Source organism: Rhinolophus sinicus, chromosome 15 (assembly GCF_057876585.1).
Source record: "Rhinolophus sinicus isolate RSI-liver-muscle chromosome 15, RSI-T2T, whole genome shotgun sequence".
Lineage (NCBI taxonomy): Eukaryota > Metazoa > Chordata > Mammalia > Chiroptera > Rhinolophidae > Rhinolophus > Rhinolophus sinicus.
Window position 1 is genome coordinate 26427760 of NC_142515.1, and position 21711 is coordinate 26449470.

The following is a 21711-nucleotide window of genomic DNA, read 5'->3' on the forward strand; positions in this document are numbered from 1 at the left end:
TGACAGTCGAGGGCTTGAGCCTCCTGTGACTCGGACCCTGGCATGTTCCACTACACCGGGACTCAGGCCAGTGAGTTAGAGTCCTGGGCCCCTGTAATGGGATGAGGACCCTGCCCTGCCCGATTGGGGAGGTGCTCTCATGGCTGGATCGCCCCTCACCAGGGACTGGGCTCTATTTTCTTGTGACTCTGAGCAAGGCCACAGTGCCCCTCCCTCGTGGACAGCAGCCTGGGCTCTTACCTGTAGTTTCTGGGCCACTGAGGGACCCTGGAGAACAGCTAGCACCAGGCTGGACACACAGGAACGCTCAAGTGCAGCCAGTTTGTCCATTCCATGGGAGAGAGGTGTTCTGGGACCCACCAACCCTGAGAAATGTACCTTCCCCCTAGCCACTCCCATTCCCACTGCCCTGAAGCAGCAGCTCCCTGGGCATGAGGGGCCCTGACTGGCAGGGGCCTCTTCACAGGAAGTGGGAAGGGCACCTGCAGACAGGTGATGACAGCCAGGAGTCCTGCAGCCCCCCAGCCATGGGGTGGGGAGGGTAGGCAGAGGATGGCCTGTCTACAGGGGGCACCCTGAGAGTTTGCCACTGGCCCCCCTGCCCCTCCACAACGCCCCATGTCTCAACCCAGCTCCATACCCACCCTCGGTGGAGCCGGAAAATTGAGAGCCACAAGGGTGTGAGGGCATCAAGGGGCCAAGAGAACCATGTGCCCCAGGACCAACTTTCCCTCAACTTAGCCACCACCCTGCAAGTGGCTAAGGACCTGGATCACACCTCACAGTGGGGCCCGTGGAGTCCCAAAAGGCTACCATGAAATCATCTGTCAAGTCATCGCCATACCTTGCCACCCCTTTGGTGAAGACCTTTAGTTCACTTTGATGTTGCCATTGGCTGTTTCCATTAAACATGCACTGAAAGAGACACAAGCAGGAGAGTCCTGAGGTTGCTGCTGCTCCGGCAGCACTGCAGGCGACAGTGGCCTGGGCTCCCTGTGAAGATGTCAGGAGATGGAAAAGGCCGGACTTTGTCTCCTCTTTGCCTGCTGTTAGCCTAACCATGAAAGTATCTCTTTATACAGAATACTTAACAGATTCTAATATATATTTGTATTTCATTTTGTTATAGTATTTTTATATGTTAAAGTCAACATCCAGTGTCTTGTTTGATTTTCAGATGCTCTGTGGTTGTGATATTGTTTGGGGGTTTCTGTAGCCTTGTTTGGGTCACTCTTTAGAGAGACTGGTTTAGAACAGGCCTGTGAGGGAGCCACACTTGCCCTTTGCCTAGAAGTGTTGTTTTAGAACATGTTGGATATTGTCTGTTGTCTTCCATGTGAACATGACATTGATTCACTCAGGTTGTGCCTTGTTGGTCTCTTTTTCTGCACTGATGGTGAGCCAGGGCTGCTGACATGCACCCTTTCTGGTTCGAGGGTTTCGGGGCTGCCCACACACCAGCCACAACTGATGGCTCCCAGATGCAGCACATGTAGGACGTCTGCCCTTGGGACTCTCTTGTCTTCCTTAAGTGGCAAAGGCGGTCCGTTCCTCCTGCAGAAGGGAGCGGGGGGCTGGGGGGTTATCGCTCCCTGGAAATGTCAGTGAGGGCAGAGCCTGGCACTGCACAGCACACGGAGGTAGATCCGGGAGCCTGCGCGTCCTCATTTCCCAAGTGTCTGCTGCTCCACTCGCCTTTTGTTTGTACAGAGCCACACCCATGTTTAACCAGGCTCTGAAGATTCAGAGCATCAGGGCAACAGATTAGAAAGCAGTGTGGCTTCTCAGCGGGTCCTGGAAGGTTAACTTGCCTGTCGCCTGGACAGTGGTTCTCAGGGACCAGTGGAGAAGGCAGGCAAACAGACTTCTGAGGGGGTTCTGCTACAATTTCAGGAGTTCTGTAGGATGAGCAGTTAAGGGAAGCCAGGCCGTGGCAGTTAGGCTGGCAAGGCCCCTGACACTATGGGGACCCCACTGGCCTTCCTCTGATGCCAGGACCACAGACTGACTTCCCCCTAGAAGATGGGGTGGAGGTGACAGTGGCCTAAACTTACATGGTCACCTTGCAAGTGGGCAGGCATAGTAACTGCAGTGCTTTTAAAGCAATTAGGGATTTTGGAGGAAATATAGTGAACGAGGTACATGAGAGAAAATGGGTTAAAACAGGGTTGTAAACTTGTGTGGAGTGAGTGGCCAGTAGGTTGCCTAAGTAAGAGGGCACACACCCTTCTGGCCCAGCCTTTGTACGGCCACTTCTGACAAAGCAGAAGGTACAGAGACCTAGTTCCTTACTGTAAAACAAAAAGGGGGGACAAATGGCAACTGACAATTAGGGACATTTTCTAACCTACTGAGCTACTGAGCTGCAGCTGATTCTTACCATGCATGAATTGAGTCAGATCTTCATTTTTTTTTTTTTTAAGAGCCAGAAATCAATCTCTATGCAAACATCAGTTTTTAAATATCTTTAAAAAGCACAAACAAGGGGTTAAAAATAAAACACATCTGTAAGCCACCGGTTTGTAACCTCTGAATGAAAAGTAAAAAGTGGCAAATTTCATTAACAGTTAAAAGGAAATCTCCAGCCAAGGTAAGAGGCAGCGCAGGGGCTTGGTTGAGGGGACGGAGGCAGTAGGAACGCCCAGGCTTCCGACGAGTTGCCCAAGTTTTCCTGAGATTGGTGATAATGCATCTCTATCATCCCTACACCCTGAGCCCTCAGAGTTAATTTTAGAGGTTATCCCTCACTCCTAGCCGGTCTGCACCTCTCAGGTCATATTCTAGTTATTCTACCACAGGATGAATATTGGAGGAAAAGAAGTCTATTTTAACAATGAAAAATCCTCATCTGGAACAAGCTAATACTCCAAATTCAAATTGAGAAGAGGTGACCCAATGGCCAGCTAAGGGTGCTACCCATTTTCCCTGGGTGTAGTTCTGCATATCGATGGCCACTGCCAGATAAACTTGTTCATGAAATCACTGCTGATTCCACAGGCCCCCTGGGTCCTTAAACAGAGCCATCTCAAGTAGAGTTGGGAGGATACAATGAAACAGGTCGTGAAGCAAGTACCTGGAAGGACTGCTCCTTCAGCCACACCCCAACATGGGCTCCAGAGAGCCGGGTGGCCCTCCCTGGTGGCTGTGCACACCACCTCCTTCCTTGAACAGGGGCTCACCTGAAGTCAGAAGCGTGAAGAATTCAATTGCCCCCTGACCCTCAGGATGACGCGCTGCCACTTTTCCAACTCTGCCGCTTCCAACTCTGCCGTGAGAATTCCCAAGGATTCACCCACTGTGTTGTCTCTTCCCTGACTTTGAGGTGTAACTCACAAAATGGCCATTAATCCAGCAAACCGTGTTCCTTTAAGTCCTGCTACCGGGGATGAGGCAGGAGTACGAGTAAGGATTACTTTTTGGTTCCTTCTGGCAACCTATCAACTTTGCTATAGGCTACGAATTGAATGCTGGGCTTTGATGCATTCGGTCCCCTCTCCAGTGACTACACAAACACACGTTAATATCAAAGAAGTTTAATACGCTGCAATAAAATAAGCGCCTAGAAAAAGCTCATGGAATAGATGTCAATGTTAGAGAAATCCCTCCCACACATCCTCTAGCTCCATCCCCCCATCCCTCAAAACCAAACAAGAAAATCTGAAACAACAAAGGAAATCCTTCAAGCTTGGATTTCAGCGAGGCCCCTTTACCAATAACAAGAACACAGTTTCCTACATGGCCTAATAGGAAAGGAAAACACAGAAGCACAAAAAAGTCCACAAGATTTCAATAGGTAAGAGACTTGGTACATATTCAAAGTTAAAATAACTCCAACTTTTATAGCTGTACATATTGTTTTAAAGCAACTTAATATATTTTTTAAATTTCATATATACACTCTCAAAGGTTCTTCAGGTGAGGTATGTAAACATTGTCTAATGAAAAATTTTCAATGTTTCAAACCAACAAATTCACAGCATACATTACATTTTCATCCATTAACGACACAGTATTTTCCTACACTCACTAACATAGCGGAAATCCAGGCCCAAGAAATACATGCTGTTCATCTGATAACCATTTGCAGAATTTCTCATTTCGCTGCTTTTGGAAAGACCACCTTCGCACAGGTCAGGGGCACACACTTCGTGCCAGGAAGGGGCTGGGCCCTCCAGAGACTCTCTCCTTGGGCACCTGGATCACGGGCTAAGACTCACAAGACGGCAAAAAGGAGCACACCTGAACAACTACGAGATTGACCTTGGCTATGACACACTGGGAGGAACCAGAAGGGCCTGTAAAGGAACGGTAGAGATTCATCTTAGAGCTCCCTGGATCCACAGCCAGATCAGCAGCCCTTGCCCTAAACTCATTCTGAAGGGTCGTGGCCTAAAAATAAAAACCCAACATGGCACCTGAGCTTCAGTTAAATTGCATGGGCCTCCTAGGACCCCTGGGTGCCCCAAAGGCATTAACTCTGGCCTAAAGGAGGACCCTGGGCTGTGCTTTTCATACAGGTGGGGGATGAATTTCTTAATATCATAATGCATCTGGGAAAATAATGCCATGAGTTCACAAAGACAACAATGCCTGCACACAGGCACTGGCCAATGACCTTGGAGGAGCTCGATTTTGAAAACTACTTGTTCCCTGAGGGTAAACAGCAGGCTTCTATCAAGTGAGGCAAATAAAGGGATTATTATTACAAGGTAATAAGACTTGGGGCGCCTCAGGCCAGAATTCTATTTTACCCCCACATAATTTACAATGCCCCCTCCCCGCCCTCCCACAAGAAGTAGTCACCTTCCCAATGATACAACATAGGTCAGTTTCTTTCCTCTTGCTTGCTTTCAGGCTCAGCAATGGAAAGTTTTACCCTAATGCACCCACTTCAATCTAAAAAAACACTAGTGAAAAATCTCCAAACACCATCATAAATACAAAAGAGAAGACATATTCCAAAAGCCTAAAAAACTACATTATTCTATTCATGGTTATTTGGGTGTGGGGTATTTTTCGTAAAGTTTAGGACGGGGACAAGGAGAGGCTGCTCAACAGCTTAGAAACCTGCTGAACTGGACACGCTGGGCGACCTGGAGTGACTGCAGTCCTTGCACGGACCTAAACGTTTCCGCCCCAGACACGAAGAGGGCTTCAGAGATGTCACGCCCAGGTGCAGAGGAGGATTCCAGGAAAGGGGCTAGCTTTCAAAGGTAGGTCAGATATAGTCAAAGGACTTCAAATTGGTCATTTACATTTCTAACGTAAAACGTTCTTCCATTTACTCTCTAGTCAAATGAGCTTTGCCTCAAGTAGATTCTGGAAGCCTTACAAATTCCTGGAAAATTGGTGATTTTTTTCAATCTCTAGGCCCAATTCTTGATGTGTCTGGTGCTGGCAGAGTTCACATCCATTGCTAGAGCTGTATGACTGGAAGGAGCGTGCAGACAAACAGAAGCAAAAATTCAAGTACAGCAACCTCTCTGGCAAAGGCAAGAGGTCTTAGCAAGAGCTGTTCTACCCCCACCCTATCCTCTGAGACAAGGACCCACGTGGAGCCCGGAATAAATGTTATTACCTAGGATCTTATTGCTTATGGGCAACACATCAGAAAGAACACCTGGAAATCTGCTCTGCAGATCTGGGGACTGACCACTGACCAATTTATCATACACACGCATATATACTATATATATATAATATATATATAACATAACCAGATGAGACGAGGGGGCAATTAAAGCTTGGATTTGATGTAATATTACAGATCAAATGCCCCAAACAGCTCTCAACCTGCTGGTTTTTGTTCTTTCTCCATGTGTGTTATGAAAGGAAGTCCACTGCTCAAAATATAATCTTCTACAATACTACAATGCAAACCAACATCACTCAAACATGAATCTGTATACAGCACATATAATAAATATTTTTAAAAAACTATTTACAACATTACTTCTTGTGAACACTTAATGTGAGCAAAATTTCTTTCTTTCTGCAAAGGTTAAAAAAGTTTGACTGTCTAGTTCAGTGCTAAATTCCCTGGCACCTGATTACCCATTCACATTTCATCTTAAAATCAGATTTGCTTACAAATAGTATCTTAGAAAAAAAACATTCTCCAGCATTACTGTTCAAGTGTACTCATTTCTTTAGAAAAGACAAAGGGAAGCCGTAAGTAAATATGCGGGTATGATGCAAATGGATGACAAAAACCCCTTGTGTCGGGTCCCAAGCTCTCTGCAATCCTCAGGCTAGCCAACCCGGCAGAATGAGACGCACGACTCAGGCAGGGGTGCCCAGGAATGAGGCACAGAGAAGAGGAACACGATTGGAAAGCATAGGGGTGCTCTGAATTGCAGACCAGAACTCCTGAGAAGCTGCAGACATCTTAGAACAGATGGTCTTGTCCTGTAACCATTGGTTACAGGTAGGGCTGGCCCACATCTGCACAGATGTTGCTGAGATGGGGAGGAGGACGAGGAGGAAGAGGAGGAGGAGGGGAGTGAGATGCTCATGAGAACTGTCAAGGTGTGGAAGGAATCGTGCTTTCATGTTTCTCCCATGCTTAACGCGAGCGGGAATAGGTGTCTTTTACAAACATGAGAAAGACTATAAAATACAACTTAATGCTTTCTTGAGGCAACCAGTGGTTTCTCCGTATCTCACAAGTATGGGTTTGGATTTCCTTGGGGTTACAACTAAGGCTCACTTCCCTGCACAGGCTGCTGAAGCGCACAGGTGAATGTACCAACTGGTATGCGAACAGTGGGCTGCTTGAGGCCAGCCCTGACGCCACGGCTGGCACAGCCGTACCGGTGGTGGGAGACCCATTCTGTTCTGGGCTGGGGTGACAGTGGGGGGATGCACCTAGGTTCCCGATCCACGTTCCATCTGCCCCAGAACAGTGAGGGTTTCAAGGCCCCACCCTTCTGCCTTCACTCTGCTGTTTGGGGGTTCAATGGCTGAGCATGGTAGCTGGGAAGGATGGGTGATAGAACACTTTTTTGGAAAGCCCTTTTGACAGTTAATTTGTTAAAATAAATACTTTCTATAGAAGCATTTAAACAGAAAAATACCACTATTTACAGTGAAATAAATTCCCCAGTGGTGTGTATAAATATGTATTATATATATGTATTTGAAACCGTAGGCTCTAACAGTCTCCTGGAACTATTAAGAATGCAGAAACCACTGGTGAAACTAATAACCTTAAGCTACAGTGGCTCTAAAACTAATCCTTACCTGTGGTATATACAAAATTATGCAGATGTTAAGTATAGCATTTTTTTCCACAAATTAGCTCCCAAATACTATAGCTTCAGCTATGAGAGGTGTAGATTACAGAAAACAATGGGGGGTGGAAAAGTTGATAAATTGAATAGCTTTTGGACCCAATGTCTAAATATTAGAAGGAAAATGTTTGTAATATGACATACATGTGTTTAGTGAAGCACTTAGGAGGTGGGAGACTTCCCAGAAAAGATGCCTCCTGGAAGGGGCTGGCGACATAAGCAGAAGAGTGAAGAGGCAAATGTGGGGAGGTGACTCCTCAAAATGAGGTGAGTTAAGCCTGGCCGAGTGCGGCTTCACTGGCCATCCAGAGAGCTCTGAACTTCAGTCTAACTAAAGCTGCTGGTGTTCCAACAAGGTGCCATGGACATGCTGGTATTTTTAAGAGCTGAGAATGGTGGTCTAGATTTGAGGTTCCAATAGGCGAAGACCAGCCATTTAGGTCCACTGACCAAAGCTTGGGGAGTGATAAATTTGCAAATACACTACATCTGAGAAAGAAAAGAGGGACTCCAGGGGGTAAAGCTAACTTGTTGTGTCTGGCCCTGAGGCACTATTCTAGGCTCTAAGTTCATTAGTAATTCTGTTTGTGTTGAGCAAGGCCATAGAGGAATGTTTCTCCAAGAGTCAAGTTCACTCTGATTCATAAACATGCAGAAGACTGTATTTTCAGTGTAAAGGACTTTGTACTTTGACTTTTAACTACTTAGTAGATAAGATTTCATGACCATGATTCAATGAATATTTGATCAACACAGGAGGGGTTGCTTGTTCTTTAATGCACAAGCATTACTCAGGGATAACATGAAACAGCCGTGTGCTGAGATGCACGCACAAGATACCCTGAAATCGAAAAGGAAAGAAATGTTGCAATGCTGGATGTGAAAAATGTTTGTGCCCAACTGTCCACACAATTTGATCTTGAATGACATATTACAAGGGTCAATACACGTTTTCTGTAAAGGCCAGGTAGTAAATATTTTATATTTAGGCTGTGTAGGCCACACATCTCTGTTACTTTTTAACGTAACCCTTTGGAAAAATGGTAAAATGCATTCCTTCAACCTCTGGCATATTATGAAAACCATGAGCACCTGGGGTTTTTTTGGGGGAGAGGCAGGCTATACTTTCAGGTGGTTTGCCTACCAAGGACCTCGCATTAAATGGAATGGTCCCAGGTAGGAGAAAGCCTGTGTCACTGTGCTCACCAGGTGACCATAACTGCACAACGGCCCCTTTGAAGGACGGAGCAAAAGATGGCTCCTGAGCATCAACCACCAGCTCTGAGAAGAGGAAGCTCAGCCAGAGGGAGGTAATGGAAGGAACTGCCCAGCACTGGCTCAATTCCAAGGGCCAAAGCACGAGCAGGGATGTCCTCCAGCAAGTGCCCTGGACCCCCGCCCGCAGAGCACGGCAAAGCCCTGAGCCGGGGGCAGCACCAGAGCTCTGGGTTGTTGCAGCCTGAGTACGGTTTATTTTAAAGAGGTGAGACCTTCAAGTCTTCCAATCCAGCCACTGTAGAATAGAATAGTTTGTTCTGGGGTTTTCAGGGATGAATTCTATTGAAGGCTGCCTCAAAGGCTTCCCATAATTCTACATGCTTTAAATACAGTAATATTTTTCTTTTCTTTTCCCCTTGAAGACAGTTTGGGAGCAAGCGCAAAGCAGAGCATACCGCTGGGATGTGAGGATGGCCTTGCGGATACCATATACATACAGCGGGTCTCAGTATTGTAGTGGGCAGCAAGCCGTAAGATGACAAAAATGTACAGCTAAGAATGCAAAATGGTAACAGTCTATCTGTTTCAAAACAATTGAAAGTCACGTTTGGGGGCCACTAACAAAAAGCTTTTCACCAACATGACATTCAACTTTGAAAATTCAATTTTGAAAAACAGCATAGAAACTCATCCTTAATTTTTGGGGGGAGGAGGAAGACTTAACACCTTGAAGTTGACTGGATTTGATCTAAAGATGTAAACCCTAATTTCTCAGCCAGACTCAGACTACAATAGGCTTCAGTTTCTATTCTTCTTTTCTAAAGCACTTCAAGCCTCTATTTTTTGTTGGCTTGCCTTTAATAAAATTATTTTGAAAGAGGAGTATGGGACTGAGAAAAGAACAGCCAAGAGAGTTTTACTTTCCTAGGAGCTGGCCAAAAATATTACATAATAAACAATGCTTTCGGTTTGTGGTGGGACTTTGTTTCCCCTCTGTGAAGCCTTTTGCCGTATCTAAAAGTGAGGTTCAGAAAACTGAACATCCAACTAAAGTAGTCTCAACTAATTTTGAAAGAAAATCTTGGCTTAGTTTAGAAATAAACAGGAAGTGAAGCTGGAGTCAGGTCTATGATGAAAACAACGAGAGGCTCAGGCCACGTAATTTTGGAACTCTCCATTCCTATTAGCTCACGGGTTCTGACTCTATCACTAAAGAGGGGCTCATTCTGGCTACTGTGATGGGTGATTCTGAGAAGGAAGATGTGAAGCGAAGGTAGCTCAAGTTGCAGGAGATAGTACTTGGATGTGCTGTAGCAATATGGCTCTTTTGTAGCAAGAATAAAGAAACATAAAAGAACAAAACTGAGGTAAGATAAAGAGGAAGGAGCAGAAAAGGACAGAGAGGAAAAGAGGCAGAAGAAAAACAGATACCCCAGGGAAGATTTCTGTTCCTGAAAATAGATTATTTTCTCAAGCAAGGGCCAGCAAACTTTGTCTTAAAGGTCCAGACAGTAAAGTCGTTAGGCTTTGTGGGCCACCCGTCCCCTGTCGCAGCTACTCAACTCTGCTGAAAAGCAGCCAGATAATCCATAAACCAATGGACGTAACTTTGTTCCAACAAACTTTTATTTATAAAAGAGCGACCAGCCCACAGTCTGCAGACGGTTGATGGATCACTTCCCAGCTCAAAGAGAGCCTGCATGAGCTGACCTAAAACCACGGGGACTGGGGGTGGCTGCCTGGCCCAGCACTTCGGGACATTCCAGCCCAGTCCTAGATGCAATGACAAGACACCAGACTTGTTGATGGGGACACAACAGTCTCTCCAGCTTGTATCACATAGCATGTTGTCCTTTCCTACGTGGCTCTTAAAGTCCACTGATATACAGAAATGTTGCCCATCACTGAGAGTGATAGCTTCTGCCCTCAACACAGAATCCATCCCAAGGCAGGAAAGACACCAAATTTTAATTCAAAGTAACTGCCTGAAAGTTTCACTGATGACCTATCTAAGCAGTGAGAAATTCACCTGGGCACGTGATGCAGGAAGGATCCCATCAGGAGCACCACAGACCGGAAGGTATGACTAATTGCCCTCGTCTGTCCATACTGCTACGGGAACGAGGCACGAAACCCACAGCCTGACGTTATTGTTAGATAAGGCTTGTGTAGAAGTCCTTCATGCAACACACACAATGGAACTGGCCCCCCTAAGGGACCCAAGGGACTAGCAATTGCAGATTCACAGACGCCAATAACATTCCTACATAGGAAGCCTCAAGAGCAGCACAAAGGTTTTTGGCGTTCCTGCTGTGCTGCAAGACTGCTACATGTGTGAGGAAGTGCCGGGGGGAGGCTCCATGCTGTCCTCCCAAACCCAGGGAGCTTTGTGGGAGAGAAAATGGGTCTCTTGAAGAGGGCCCAGCTCTGGGGAGCTCTCGTAGAGCTTCAGCGACTGCTTCCCAGGCATCTGCCAGCAACTCCAGAAGCTCAGAGGTAATACCAGTGCTCTCTGGTCATCAACTTCTGCTCCAACATTGGGACAGTCACTTCACTGAGCATGGGCCCCAAAGCAGAGTTCCTTGCTGATTTAGAGTCCAGAACGTGGGACAGACTGTCTTTGCATCCGGTGGCAAGCCACACTGTGAATATGGCTACAGAAGGGAGGTCTTTGCAAGGGAGGGAAAACTAGGGGAGACTCGAGCCAATACCAGGCCTGGGCTTAGAGGTATCTGGGCGACAGCATCAGCTATAAGTGGAAAAAGGCCTTCCAGAGTGGGGCCTCAAGTGTTGTTTTTCTCTTTTTCCTATTAGCAAAATTAATTGAATCAGCAAACATAAGATTAAACAAATACAAAAATAATTCTAAACTTTTAATCTCCTAATTATGTAGAATCCCCAGTCTATTGAAATGTAGTCTCTCCTATAAAGTGTAAGTTGATTTTAAAGATGATCCATTGCATTGTTAGGTATATAAAATAAATGCATACACATTGATAACTTTTCTCAAATACTTTCTAGAATGGGAGAGAAGGCTATCATCTTGACATAAGCTTTTACAAATGAAAAAGAACTGAGAAAAGTAATGGAATGAATTATAAACCCGGAACTGGAAAAGTTCCCTCCACGTACTGCCTCACACCTCTCCCAATGCAAGCACCCTTCCAAGGTAGTCGATATGCAGCTAAGGGGGCACCTTGAACGTATGTACAGGAATCAGCACACCTGACATCAGCAAACCTCAGCTGTTTAAGTCACCACAAAAACAATATCCAGTGACAACTATATGAAAAGATTTTTTTTTAAACCTAAAAACCACTTTTTAAAGATTAAATGAACCTACTTAAAACATATTAATGCTTCTGTGCAACTTAATGCTGAGAAAGGGCTGCCAACATACACACTCAGCAGTTTCATTGACATAGGTAGCTCTTGAATGGGCACAAAGATATTACAAAGAAGAACAAGAGACTCGGAGGATAGAGGAGACCTTAGGGGGGAAATCAGCATCACTGAAGATAGGAAGCTTCACTATCTATGAAATTCAACACAATTCTGAATTTCCCGTGAATCAAACGCTTTTCTCCAGTCCTACCCAATCATCAGAAGCTTTCATTGTACATAAACAGCAAACCTTTTAACAGAATGGGTAGAAGGCCTATTTTATCATAATCTAAATGAACTAATGCATGAAAAAAAGTCCCCCTGGGTTTATCTAAACTGATCTGAAACAATCTAAATGGAAAAATTTTTAATAGGAAGGACAGAGTGGCAGCTGTCCATACAAGCCTGTTTTGGTGACAGGGCATGTTAATAACCCTGGCTATTGAGGCTTTCATAACCAAGCCTTTTTTGAAGAGTGGCCCAACGAAAATGTCAAGTACACACTGTGTTATAATGGAGCAATGTTATAGGCACCAAGGTAAAGCCAATGCACCCATCTCAGGCTTTACTCGGGAAAGGCAAACATTAGTTACAAATACAGCAGCTCTCACTTTTGAGCCATGGAACAGAGCCTGACATGGCAGAGGCAGGAGTGAGGCTACCAGCATGAACTGGGAGTATGGTGACAAGCAATCAGAAGGGACACTCACTCTAAACACGTACATCCGCATGAACATCAGTTCCGGTGTAGGGCGTGGGGACCCCCAAGAGACGCGAGAGCTGCTTCTTCCAACTGCAAGCTTGCTGTGACCTTTACATAACTGTGCTGCTTTGACCTTTCTGAGTCTGATGCCCAAGTAGTTTGCAGGATGCTCACAGAGACCCTGGGCCACATTGAAACCACCTGGTCTGTGCTGATTACCCAGCTCATGACCCCCCGAGCACAATGACGGGGAAACAGAATTTCACTGTAGAACTGGGGGTGGGAGACATTTGTGGCTGACAGCCATAGGCAAATGCCCCCAAACGCACATGCACACACACACTCTTAAACGTTTCTACTACTGGAAATAACATTTTGGCTTTCTTGAATATGGACGTATTCAGGATAAGAAAGAAAATTAGAACAGTCACTCTCGTCCTAATTGACAAATCACAGTTACAGACAGAAAAAAAAAAAGAATCCTAGATTTTTTCCCCCAAAGTAGGATGAAAACCTTGTTAGAGTGCTAGCAAGCTTACAAGGCCAAAAAACGAAAAGGATGGTAAGAATCAATAATGCAAATAATTTTCAGAGGTCATAAACCAATTCTTAACATCTGGTGACCTACCGTTTGTCCCTTGGGCACATAAATTAGAATCCATTTTTTTTTCCAAATGACAAAAGATCAAAGGTAGGAGGAGTGACCAACAATTACTGTGATTTTTGAAAAAGGGGTAACAGAAATATTAATCTTTTACAATAATTATAAACTCCCTCTGCATTTTCCACATGCCATAAAAATGATTTGGTTTAGCTTTCAAATATCATTTAAACAAACAAACAAGACAGAGGGACGTTTACTGCTGGGGTTTGCAAAGCGGAGCATCTGCTCATGGACAGACTGCAGGACGCGGCTGGGAAGCTGCTGGTATGTGCACGGCGGTGGTCTTCTCGGCTACAGTACAAGTGCTTGTGCATCAAGTATAAAATACAAGCCTTTATCACATAGATCAGCTTTTTAGCTTTTGTAAATTTAAAAAACAAAAAGGATAAATAAGGCACTGTACTTTTAGAAACTAAAACTGCTTGGTTCCAAGTTTAAAACCCAAGGAACAACCAGAATATAATATATAACTTCCCTTACTCAGCCTCAGAGAAAGACTCGGCAAGTTCCCTTCTCCATCTGAGACACATGTTCTGACATCTTAGATTGTGGTGTTCTCCATGAACTGCAGATTTGAAAGGCTTGATAAGCTTATAAAAGCAGGTTTAGTTAATGCAAAATAAAGGGTTACTTCTACAGAACAGTTTTCTTCGTGGCTACAACCCTTCCAATCACTTTGTATCCAGCCGCCTCCGTTTGCTATGGGAAGAGTCCAGCTTTGCCTTCAGCTTTCGCTTTCTCTGGGCTGCACTGTTCTCTGGGGTTTTTGTCAAGGGTCTGGCCCGAGCCTTTCCACTGCTCTGCTTCCTGTTTGCGGCTTTCTGTGGCCTGGAAGAGGATCCACTTGCCCCTTTTTGCTTTGCAGGTTTCCTCACTGTTTCCGAGGCTGCAGGCTGGGCAGGTCTTTTGTTTGTGTTCTCTTTTTCTTTCCTGGAGGGAGGGCAGCTCTTCCCAGAGGACTTTTTAGGGATCTTCACTTTATTCTCTTTCAAACATGCCTTTCTGGGCAGTTGGCTGACTCTGTCCCTGGCAGCTGGCTTCCTCGCAGCAGGGGTTTTGGTGGATCCATCAATATGCTTTTCTTTGCTGGCTTTTATCGCAGGTCCCTTGTCCTTCCTGTCCTGAGTGCTGCCACCTTCGGTTCTCTTGCGTTTATTCTTAACTTCTGCTCTGGGCAAGATGTCAGAGGTGGGCTTCCCCTTCCTTCCCTTCACGCCATCAGTACTCTTGGGCTTAATGGGAAACCCATCGGCACCCACTTGCAGGGCATGCTTGGGGGACATCAGAGGGTTGATGCATACACTCTTACAACCCTGTTTACTTTCTACAGCCAGGCCAAGTGCGCTTTCCATTTTCTCGTTCTTGATCAAGCGTTGCTGGGCTCTGAGCTTTCCTCGAATATTGGAATATTTTCTAAGGATCCGGGTACTGGCTGGAGTAGGTGAGTTTGTGGGAGGATGGCTATTTCTACCTTCTTTGACTTCCTCTACGCTCTCTTCAGAACTGGGGCCGAGGCTGACGTCGCTGCCATCCTCTGGCTCCACTTGGTCAGGATTCTCTCGAAATTTAGCCCAGAGCTTCTGCATTTTCAAGTTGTTCCTAGCGGGAGTAGCTCCAGGAAATTTCTTCAAGTGTTTTTTCAAGCGTTCAGCCTGTAGTGAACTGGGGTACAGGCTGGAAGGAGAGTACTTCTGAAGAGGATGCTTGACAGGGGGGATGTCTCCTGGAAGACGAGTATTGAGCTTCTTTACGATGACCAGAGACCGGGTTTCAGTTGTCTCTAAGAACCATTTACAAACATTAGATAATTTAAAGTTTGTCATAAACAGCATCTGAACAGGAGAAAGCTTCTGAGCTTCCAATGAACCCCTACACTTCCGTGACCTTTTCTTGCTTTTCCAAATCTCCTTCAGTTTATCTGACTTGTTCCTGGCTCTTGGTGTGGGCTGCGCTTCCTTCTCCAACTGGATCCAGCCCTTCTGAACTTTCATGTAGTGGGCATTGAAGTTGGCGATGAGCTCTTGGTTCTCCTCCTCAGCACACCATTCCACAAACTTTGGCTGGTCGTCAACCACGGCGTCCGCATCGTCCTCGTCGAAGGGCTCTCCACTCTCGGAAGCTTCACTGTCCTTTGGTGTTGGGTTTCCTTGTGCCGCTTCCTTTTCTGAAGTCACTTTTGTAGTAGCCAAGGAGTCCAGAGAATGAGCACGTCTTAGGTTGTAGGTAGAAGAGGTCAGTCTCGTGAGCCTTGGTACCCACTTTGGGGGTCTGGCAGCATCACCACTTCCACTATGTGACAACCTAAGTGCACTGGAGGGCCCGTCACTGTCGTCGTCTTTCTGCTGGGTGTTTGCATTGTCTAGCTCGCTGACAGCCTCCTCCACAGCTTGTGCAGGAACAGGTCCTGGCTTCTCTTCCAATTGTTCTGGGAAAGTACACGGAACACTTTCTAAGGGGTCATGCGCATCTTTCTCACCTAACTTAGACTGGACATAGATTTCCAGTCTCTCTCCAGGTAGGGGCTGGCCAACTGTGGTTATAGGATCACTGCTGGGAAAAACATCTCCTTCTTCCCCTTTGACCTCTTTTGCCAGCATGTTTTTAAACGTCTGCTTGGTGATGATCCCACCTGCGCTGCCCTCCTGTTCTGCATCCGTCTCAGATGGATTTTCATTGACATTTGAGTTTTCAGTGTCCTCTGGAGCTTTTGTATGAAGACCATCATCGGTCAGAAAGCCTTCAGGTGTTGTCCTACCAGAGTACCCTTCCTTTTTAGGGCGTTTTGCAACAGGAGTTTTAGAAACCTTGATCTCAGGACAAGCAGACGAAGAATCTGAACTTTGACTTCTTAGGCACCTCTCGGCAAAGGAAGAATCTGAAAGTTGACTTCTTAGGCACCTATCAGAGGCCTCAGGGAATTTTTTACCTTTTTTCTTCTTGTCTGAGTTCTCTTCAGGTGAATCAATGTTTTGTTCGCACATGTCTTTTTCTGAAGGATGTTTTGCATCACTGCCTTCTCCTTCTGATTTTCTTGTATCACCTGCTGTTCCACTTTCCTCAATTTCACTGGGGTTTTCCTTAGTAAAAGTGCTGCTTTCCTTCAAGAGTGGGTCTGTGTCTAGCTCCCGAGTGTCTTCCGTCTCGGCCTCAGTACTGATGCTTTGATCGTCCTCAGCCTTCCCCAGGCTCATGGGAGGCTCCACGCTCACTGCAGGACTTTCATTTTCTGAGCACAGAGGACTTTCCACTCTACTGACTGTTTCAGGAGAAGAATGAGGCCTAGAAACATCTTCACGGTCTTCCTCAGAAATGCTCTCAGCAGAGGGAACCAGGTGACAGTCTTGGGGTTCACTCACCTCCTTTGTATCCAGCAGTTCAACTGGCTGTTGGTCTCGTTCAGGAGAAGATATCCCACTTGCTGGAGGAGGTGAGGCCACAGAGCTGCCTTCTGGCTTATCCTCTTCAGGAAGGTGAGCAGGGAGAGGCCACACCAGGTTGGAAGCTGTGGTTTCCTCTGACGTAGGGGAGCTGCTTGGATTCAGTTTACTCATCGTGGGGCAAACCTCAGGCTCTTGAGATTCATTTTCAGATGAAGCATCTTTGTCTCCTTCCTTGAGGGCAGTTACTTCTTTACTAGGCTCTTCAGAGTTGTCTTCTCTGGGAAGCTCCGCATCTGCCGTAGGTTTTGGGGCTGAAATTGTAAGGGTCTGCTTGGGAGTGACCACTGCCTCTGACGCCAGTGTTGAGCAGCTTGCTTTTTCTTGGGAGTATAAATTTCTGGCCAGTGTGCGAACAGTTGGCAGCTCACAACAATCACCATTGAAAAAGTAACCTCGAGTGCTCTTTCTGGCTGTTTTCCGAGAAGATAATATTGATCTTTGATTCTCAAAGTGGCATTCTGTTATTGGCTGACTGATATAAACGACATCACACTGGTTATCATAGTCATTTATCCTCAGTCCTGATGCCCTTTTACTTTTCCGAGCTGTCTTAATGGAGGTTGATAACATCTTGGTTCGTGAATGTCCATTAGGTGCTTTGTGTACAGCAGGCATGGGGCTGGGGGCTAACCAACCGTCTTTGGAATGATCAAACTGGCCCTTATCACTGGGATGTAAATGGTAACCCACCTTATTTCTTCCTAGTGAGTGAAGATGGTTCTCTTGCTTTGGCCTTGAATCTTGTTCACTTGCCTCTAAATCCTGGCACAAAGGTGTTTTGGAGCTACACTGTAATGTATTCTCTTTGTCAGCAGTTCTAGGTGAATTCCCCACAAATCCTGAGTCCCAAGCCTCTTCTGATAAGGCTTTGAATGAATTTCTTTGAGAAACAATACAGTTGTTGCTCTCCTCACTATTCTCAGCTGCCACTTTTACTGCAATTAGACTTTCTACTAAAGCTGAACTCTGCATGTGGTCTTTACCATCCTCACATATTTTCACATTTGCGTCTTGCTCCTGTCCAGTGGTTTGCCCCTCCAAGCTCTTAGAAATGTGGTGGAAGTTGAACGAGGAAGAATTAGATGCAGTGAGGTATCCCAGAGTGGAACTGTCCATTGAACTCCCAGAATTAGGTTTAGTGGTTGGAAGTTCAGAGGAATCTTTCTGGACAATAGTCAAGGCATTCTCTCTTCCGTCTACAAAGTTTGTCTCCGGAGGAGGCTCCTTCAGGGCCTTTTCTGCAAAGCGTAGAGGGCTGTGAGAGCCCGATGAGTCTAGTAACAAATCTACAGAAGAAGGAGACTTTGTATCGAGACACATAGCATCGTTTTCCTTATGTTTGGTGCCTAGCTGGGCACAGCCAGCATTGCAAGAGGATGAATCCATTGCTCCAGAATCCGAAGGTCGCAGGTCCTCGGTGTCTGGCTGAGACTCAGTGTACAGATCGTTCAGAACACGAATGAACTGCTTCTGATGATGAGTGCACAGTTTGACCATAAACTTCTCCAGGGGGGACTTCGACTGATTGTTAGAATCTACTGCTATTGCCTCTGCTGCGTTCTCACTAGACAGACAAAGAGAAAGAAGGAATTAGTATGGTCATTTTCCAAAGAACCAATTTTATATTATGAAATTCACCAGATGTTACTCGTACTGTAAAGAGAGCGGACTCTGTGGCCAAGACTGCTGCGAAATGCCCGTAGACTTTTAAGTCAATGAATATTTACCTGATTAAAATGTAAGGCTGTTATAGTCTTAACTTTCAGTGACAAACAACATCCTTCACACTTTTAAAGTGATCATTTACAAATAATTTTTATCTTATAGAGAAGAAATACTGAAAAGAAATTTTTTTCAACAACTAAAATTTTGGCCACATTATTAACTCAAGTTGGTCAACATGTACTTTGTTTTAGGCCTAGGTATTCCTGTTAAATAATTATTGGTTTGTAAGTCCACAAAACTGACAAAAATTCAGACACTATATGACAAATCTTGGGTTTATAAATACTTAGAGAAAGTATAGTTTTAACATGGGTTCTCAGCATGACTAATTGGCTGGACTGTATAATCCTGCAAACAGGGCTACAGGAATTCTACCTCTTTCCTGGGGCACGGAGGAATAGAGATCAATCATTTCACATTTCAGACATATTGAAAAATGGAACGACAAGCAATTTCTGATTCCTAGCCTCTAGGTAAGGAAACAGTTATGAAATGGCATTGCAAACTGTAAGGCTCTGTTAGTGTAAGGTGGTAGGTAGCGTTATGTCTTCAGTCATGCCCCACTTGTTACATTCTCTTAGACCTTCAATAAACATTTTACAACAACCCACAGGAAGTCATTCCACATTGAAGAACCCTCTCCAACCATTTCCATAAATTATCCAGGACAACTCTTAGGGTTTCACCTGGACAGTAGGGGTGATGGGAAAGGATGATACTAGATTCACAACAGGATAAAGGGAATTCCTGCTTAGACAGTCAAATGTTTTAAGAGCTGTTGTGCGTTTCTGGATGTCTGGGTTTTACTAAGCCCACACAGTTGGAGTGTTTCAATTTTCTGGACTTCTTAATCTTTCTCTCTCTGGATTGTAATTCCTCAGGAGACTATTATCTGACTCTGTATGTAACAAGGCAGAGCATTGAGGGCAGTTTAGTACATGTGTGTTGAACAGATATTGTTTGATAATATCTTCCAGCTAATTCTTCTTTTCGTCAATGTGTGACTTTATCTCCTAGCCATGAAGTGCCTTACAGGAAGGCTCACCCTAGACAGCCTACGCCAGCCTCCTACCTCTCCACACTCCTCTGGTTTCTGAAGCAGTGTGTTTCAGTGGAAAGAGCACAGGTTGTGGAATATGAAAAACCTACATTCTACTTCTTGCTCTGACATTTACTATCTACAGGATCTAAGGCAAATTACTTAACCTCTCTGAACCTTGGTTTCATCACCTGTAAGTTGGAACTAAATATCAATATTTCAAAGGACTGTTGTTAAGATATTAGATAATGTGCATAAAGCACAAAACAGCAGGTGCTCAATTTTAGTTTCTCTGTTCCTGACTCAGGGAGATTTTTAAGACCAACTGGTGAACGAAGCTGCTGAAACATGTCTAAATACAAAATAAAATAAAACCAAGAAATTATTAGTGAAGTCTGTTGTTAAACTGCTTTACAAATAAACCGTTTTTATTTCCCCCGCCAGCAAGAGAGTAGTTTTAATCAGTGATGCCAGGAATATCTGAAAGGGTCTACATTGGGCTACGGATTAGACAGACTTGTCTTAGAAAATGCCTATCTCAAACTTGAAACTGATCACTGCACTGTGAATAATCCAAGAAAAAGGATTATTACAGAAATATCGTAACAGGTGTAGGGGATGGTGAACTTTCAAGTATGCTGGCAATGGGGCAAAAACATAATAAAAAGGAAAAACCAAAGCAACTAGAAAAAAGCTCATTGAACAGTACACTTATGATACGTGTATTTTTCTGTCTGTATACTGTCCTTCAGGAAAAAGGTTTAAAAAGGCAACATATGGAAGGGCAACAGGAAAAAGTCACTCCTGCTGTGTGAGAACAGGAAATGTTACTGTCCTCCTTCAGAAGAGGGGAGACCCCAGTGACACCCTTAGGTAAGGGACTGTTAAGTCATTTCCAATTCTAGGACTCAGCGAGGTGTGCACAGTGAACTTCATGCCGCTGCAGACTTTGCAGCCCAAGGAGCACTCAGGAGGCCCTGCTGAAGGACCTCCCCCAGGAGGAACTGGTGGCTCTATCCATCGGCATATTACAGGCATACCTCGGAGATACTGCGGACTCAGACCACCACAATAAAGAGAGGGTCACAGCAGAGCAAATCCTAGTCTTTTTGTTGGTGGAGGGTCTTGCCTTCAATTCGTAAAAAGAATGCCACATCTGTGAAGCACAACAAAGCAGAGCGCAGTAACACGAGGTACGCCTGTTCGTGTTCCCCGGCCTGTGCTGGGAAGCAGTGGAGAGTAAGTAGTCTGTCACTTACTAGTTGTGACTTTGACCAAAACACTTATCCATTTTGGGTCTTAGTAGAGCACCTGCCCCTTTACCACACAGAATTGATGCAAAGGAAAACCGACCACGTTTATACAAATATCAGTTACCATCACTGTCAGCCAATCACATTAAATATGATTCAATAAAAATAACTCAGAGATCAGGAATGTACATTAATATTTTCTTACAAGCTAAAAAAACAAGTGTTCTAGATAACTAAAGTTTTCCCTCCAAGTACCAAACATTTTAAAATTTTAAAATAGTTTTGATGGAAGTCTTTTAAAAACTATATCCTTCTCTGAACTCATTTATTCTATCTTACTGACTCAGGGTCATTACCATGTGCACTATTATTGAAGTTAGGCATGATTTTTATTATACTAAACTGAAACAGAATGATAGTTTTCGGGGCTATTCAATTAAGTAGATTTGTCTGCCTAAATACAAAAAAGCCAGCGGCAGTCTGCATTTTATGAAAATCTTTCTTCTTATTGGCTTCCAAATATAAGCTGTGTTTAGGAGTTCCCCTTTTACCTTTAGCAGAGAACTTCCGTTCACTTTAAGTAAAAATAAACAGGCTCTGAATGAAGGCTTGGGAATAGTTTGATGAGTACATGAATTTTCTAAAAAAACTTCAATTTCTCAGAGGCCTTTATTCCTCAGTTTTTGGTTCTTGGATATATTTCTGATGTTTCTGAGATATGTGCCAACAAATAAGTGGGACATTACTGCCTATTCGAAGCATCAAAGATTATATTCTAAATGCATTTGAGCAATACACAAACAAAAGCAAAAAGATTGCTTGATAATGGTCTATGAGAGAGATTAAGAAATATCCTGGAATCTGATTGTAAGAAAAAACTGAAGAGCTAAATGGTTCTCCCCAACTCAAGAAGCATAACCATCACTGAAGTCTGTGAAAACTTTTGAGACACTGCTTCCTGCCTGAGGCTGTGCTCTGGAAGTAGGCTTTAAT

The 21711-nt window shown here is 44.7% G+C and overlaps 1 protein-coding gene across 13 annotated transcripts in view; it reads right to left on the minus strand.

Moving 5' to 3' along the window:
• Positions 1–3517: 3517 nt before the first annotated feature.
• LCOR (ligand dependent nuclear receptor corepressor) overlaps positions 3518–21711 on the minus strand; it is a 126709-nt gene continuing 108515 nt past the window's right edge. For all 13 annotated transcript variants that reach the window (XM_074339279.2, XM_074339278.2, XM_074339277.2 and 10 more), the window contains one exon: positions 3518–18265. In XM_074339279.2, the coding sequence (XP_074195380.2) occupies positions 13933–18265 (4333 nt within the window). In that variant the 3' untranslated portion in view covers positions 3518–13932. The remainder of the gene's footprint in view (positions 18266–21711) is intronic.